At 55.7% G+C, this 3,930-nt stretch overlaps 1 protein-coding gene across 1 annotated transcript; it reads left to right on the top strand.

Moving 5' to 3' along the window:
• Positions 1 to 996: 996 nt before the first annotated feature.
• LOC113409421 (P2X purinoceptor 3-like) lies at positions 997 to 3,752 on the top strand (the record flags this gene model as incomplete). Its single annotated transcript, XM_026663305.1, has 2 exons — positions 997 to 1,277; positions 3,617 to 3,752. Coding segments are annotated over exons 1-2 (276 nt in total), but the record flags the coding sequence as incomplete, so codon positions are not given.
• Between the last annotated feature and the right edge of the window lie 178 nt (positions 3,753 to 3,930).

Genomic DNA, 3,930 nt, shown 5'->3' with positions numbered 1-3,930 from the left:
TGCATTTCTCCGCAACATCCTTCCCCAGCTGACCTGGAAAATCCACCCCCAGGGCTGTGGGAAATGACTGGGTGAGGGGTCGTTTCTCTTCTCTAGCAGAATGGGGGTGTCAAACACTGCAGAAGCCACCAGTCCCACTGGCGCAAGTTACTCCGGTGACTCCCTTCTTGGCAGCCTAAGCAGAGGGGTCAGGGCCCAGGATAGCCTGGGCCTTGGAGGATGGGGATCCGTCTCCCCCCTAGAGATGGGTCCCCGTGGGAAGCCAAGCAAGAGCCCTGCGTCAGCCCATACTGTGCATGCTCTGAAGATAAAGTACAGAACCTCAGGCTCAGGGACCGCCACTGCCCAGCATCTTCCACCAGCTGCTAATTTGTCTCCAGAGAAAAATCAGGGTGGTATTTGTTTAGCTGGCGCTCTCCTTTCTGGCTATTCTTCCACTGCTGCCTGTATGTTGTGCCAGGGATGGAATAGCCAGGGGCTGCAGGTTGAGAGTGAGGGGCACCAGCAGAGCCGTGGGGGTGGGATTGGATAGCTGGGGACTGTGGGTTGGGATTGAGGGACATCAGTAGAGCTAGTGGGGGGGAACCCAGGGCTGGACTAGCATGTGGATTTGGGTCAGGACTGAGGGTCACTGGCAGAGCTGTGGTGGGACATGGGCTCAGGTCAGGATTGAGGGGCACCAGCTGGGGTGGGGTGGGGTGGGGGAAGCCCATGGTGAGGATAGGGGCTTGGGTTGGAAGTGAGGGGCACCGGCAGAGCTGTGGGAGGGGGGGGAAGGATGAGAGCTGATATGAAATGTGCAGAGAGCAGATTCCTTTCTGGACTCATGGAATGCATTAAAGACCTTCCCCCCGCACACACCCCCGAGACTCCAACTGGTAATGGATGGGCTAGGAAGCCCCACCTTTCCCTGATGGCATCACCGGGGGGGGGGGAGTATATTAAAGGGTCCCCTTGGCTCCAGGCAGTCCAGAGTAGCCGCAGAACACAGGAAGACTCCACTCCTGTTCCCTGTCTTAAAGGGACAGCCCTCCCAATTAGCTCTGGGCATCCGTCACCCCCTGGGGTACCCCTTGCCCCCTAGTCTCCGGCAGGCATCCCATCTGCCCTGGGCTGGTGGGCCACGCCCTGCTCCCGATGCCCATGCTCTCCTCCAGCATGAACTGCGTAGCCGAGTTCTTCACCTACGAGACCACCAAGTCAGTGGTGGTGAAGAGCTGGACCGTTGGCGTGATCAACCGGGCTGTGCAGCTGCTCATCATCTCATACTTCATCGGGTGAGTGCCCCCCAGGCCAGGGGAGTCTCACTGGCACTCGGGCTTCATGGCCAAACCCCCTTCCCCCTGGCCTCATTATCCGGGGGATCAAGGGGTGAGTCCCAGAGGACCAGGAGAATTACCCTCCAGGGGGCATACCATCATACACTGATCTCCAGAGAGCCCCACTCCCGGAGGAAGGAGGCTGGGGGATGAGCCAACCTCACCTTGGCACAGAATTACTCCCAAGGCTAAAGAGCCCCGCTTGCCCACTGACCCCGCCCTGCATGTGGGTTGCAGAGGGGTGGGGGGAGAGGATATGCTCTCTGGGAGGAATGTAATCAGCTCATCCAACCGCAAGGGTCTCTCTCCTCCCCGGTCCTAGCTGCTGATGGGCGTTGCCAGGTGGGGCTGTGCTTGGGGACACAAGAGGTCCAAGCCCTGCTGGCCCTAACCACTGGGGCCAGACAGCATCTCCTAGAGAGGCAGCTATCCCCTTCCTGCCACCAGTGTGCTTAATTGAAGGGTGGGAGGCTGGCTTTGGAGAAGCCCTTGGTGCATGGTTGTACACACTGTCCAGCCTGACAGTGCCCATCAGCCTCCCCGCGGGAGAGTGCAGAGATAGCCGTTGGGTTGGGTGTCCGGGCAGGGCTGGTGTGTGTGTGACGCTGTGTGAACAGGAGGGGCAGGGCTGTGTGTGGATCTGAGGAGTGAGGGTGGGAGGGGGAGGTTGTGCGGGGGGGCTGGGAGGAAGGGGCGCAGCAGAGGTTGTGTGAGCGGGTGGGGTCTGGGAGGACGGAGCAGAGGGTTGACGGGCAGGATACACGGGGGGTTGGGAGGGTGGGGCACTTTCTCCACTGTCAGTGAAGGCCAAGGGAATTAACCTGCAGCCCTTCCCCCAAAGGGATGCTGAGCCCCCTCTGGCCCCCACCACAACCCTAGTGGCTCCCATGCCACCCCTTCCCCCCCTTGCATGGTCCCCTAGCCCAGTGACATCCACGCAGCCCCTCTCCTTCACCCCCTGCCCCAGTGACCCCTTTGGCACTTTTGAAAATGGGACTTGTGCTCCTAAGTCACTTAGATGCTTTGGATTATTTCATCCTAAATCCCTGTGCTTTCCAATGAGGACCAGGGCCAGATTTTCAAAAGCCTTTCACTCCCTTTCATGCCCCAAAACAGAAGCCCAGATTTCCAAAATATCTTGATGATTGGCCCTGAGTTCTTGTAAACAATCGGGCTGCACTAGGAGACATCGTGTGCTTGGTGAATTTGGCCCCCATTGTGTGCAGGGTGACTGCAAAAAAAAAAAAAATTGGACTTTGTGCTCTTTTGAAAATCTCTTTTTTGGGCTCCTAAGTCCTGGGACGTTAGATCCTCCATTACCTGGGCACTTTTGGAAAATCTACCACGGAGCAACAAGAAAAAGCAGTGAAGGTAGTGGGGGTACAACTGCAGAGAAGAATCTGCAGGGGGCCACTAGGTGGCACGAGATGTTTAGGAAGAAGAGCTCTGTGTGGCTTTTTACATCCAGGCTGGCTCTGAGCCCGCTCCGCTCACTTGTTATTTTAAATGGACGTTTTAACTTTTGCTGCCGCTTTTCAGAAGGAAGTGGCATTTCAGTAACTGGGGTTACTGAATCAACCTACTCCCAAAATCAGGCGACAGTCTTATAAAATTCCTTTGCCTTCTGGATCCTGAGCCGTCCGGGGACATGGGGGTCCTGTTATCATGTTCTTCTTGGTAATCAGCATGACTAGACGCTTGCATTTGGTTTTTGTTGATAAAAGCAAAGTGTGTGACCTCATCTTGCCAAGGGGCACTGCTGGCTGTGTGCCAGCATTTGAACGGGGAGGTGATCCCGCAGCAAGGACCGAAGGTAAACGGACGAGCTGCCCCAGGTGGGCAGCAATGCAGTGTGGGATGGCAGCAAGAGGGTGGTCAGGAGCAAAATGGTCCTTTTGAAAGGGGATGCAGCCACCCACACTGGAATTCCAGGAACTCAGTCTGAAAGAGCTCACCCGCTTCCAAAACGGATTGATGAATGTGGCACAAGATACTGGATCATTTGAAAACAGGACACGTGTGTGGACCCAATGCAGTTTAGGCTGAAGAAAACTAAAGTTAATCCGAAAACAAAACCATTTCCATTCAGACACATTAAATCCCATGACTCCAGGAGGTGGGGCTCTAGCAACGCCAGCAAAGACTCCCAATAAAATCCCAAGAATTGGGGACAATGCAAAGGGATCTTCACAACTCTCTCCTGAGCCTGTCCCAGGTTGGCGAATTGTGGGGGAGTTTCCCCAACCTGCCCCTCCGGTGAGATGCTAATGTGGATCTCTGTCCCTCTCTCCCCACAGCTGGGTGTTTCTCCATGAGAAGGCGTACCAGGTGCGGGACACCTCCATTGAGTCCTCTGTGGTGACTAAGGTCAAGGGCTTCGGCAAATACACCAACAGGGTCATGGACACGGCAGACTACGTTACACCCCCACAGGTAATCCTCATGTTGGAGGGCCAGTACCAGAGGAGTGGTTAAAAATAACCAGGACTGGGGTATTGTGCGATGGGAGCTAAGGATGCCAAAAAGGGCTGGATTATTACTGCTATTATTCATGTTATGATAGTGTCCAGAGGCTCCAGCTGAGATCAGGGTCCGGTCATGCTGGGCTCTG

Source organism: Terrapene carolina, unplaced genomic scaffold (genome assembly GCF_002925995.2).
Source record: "Terrapene carolina triunguis isolate 2854851 unplaced genomic scaffold, T_m_triunguis-2.0 Scaffold33252, whole genome shotgun sequence".
NCBI classification, from domain to species: Eukaryota; Metazoa; Chordata; order Testudines; family Emydidae; genus Terrapene; species Terrapene triunguis.
Note: the sequence above shows the minus strand (reverse complement) of the source record. Positions and strands in the feature narration are given on the sequence as shown.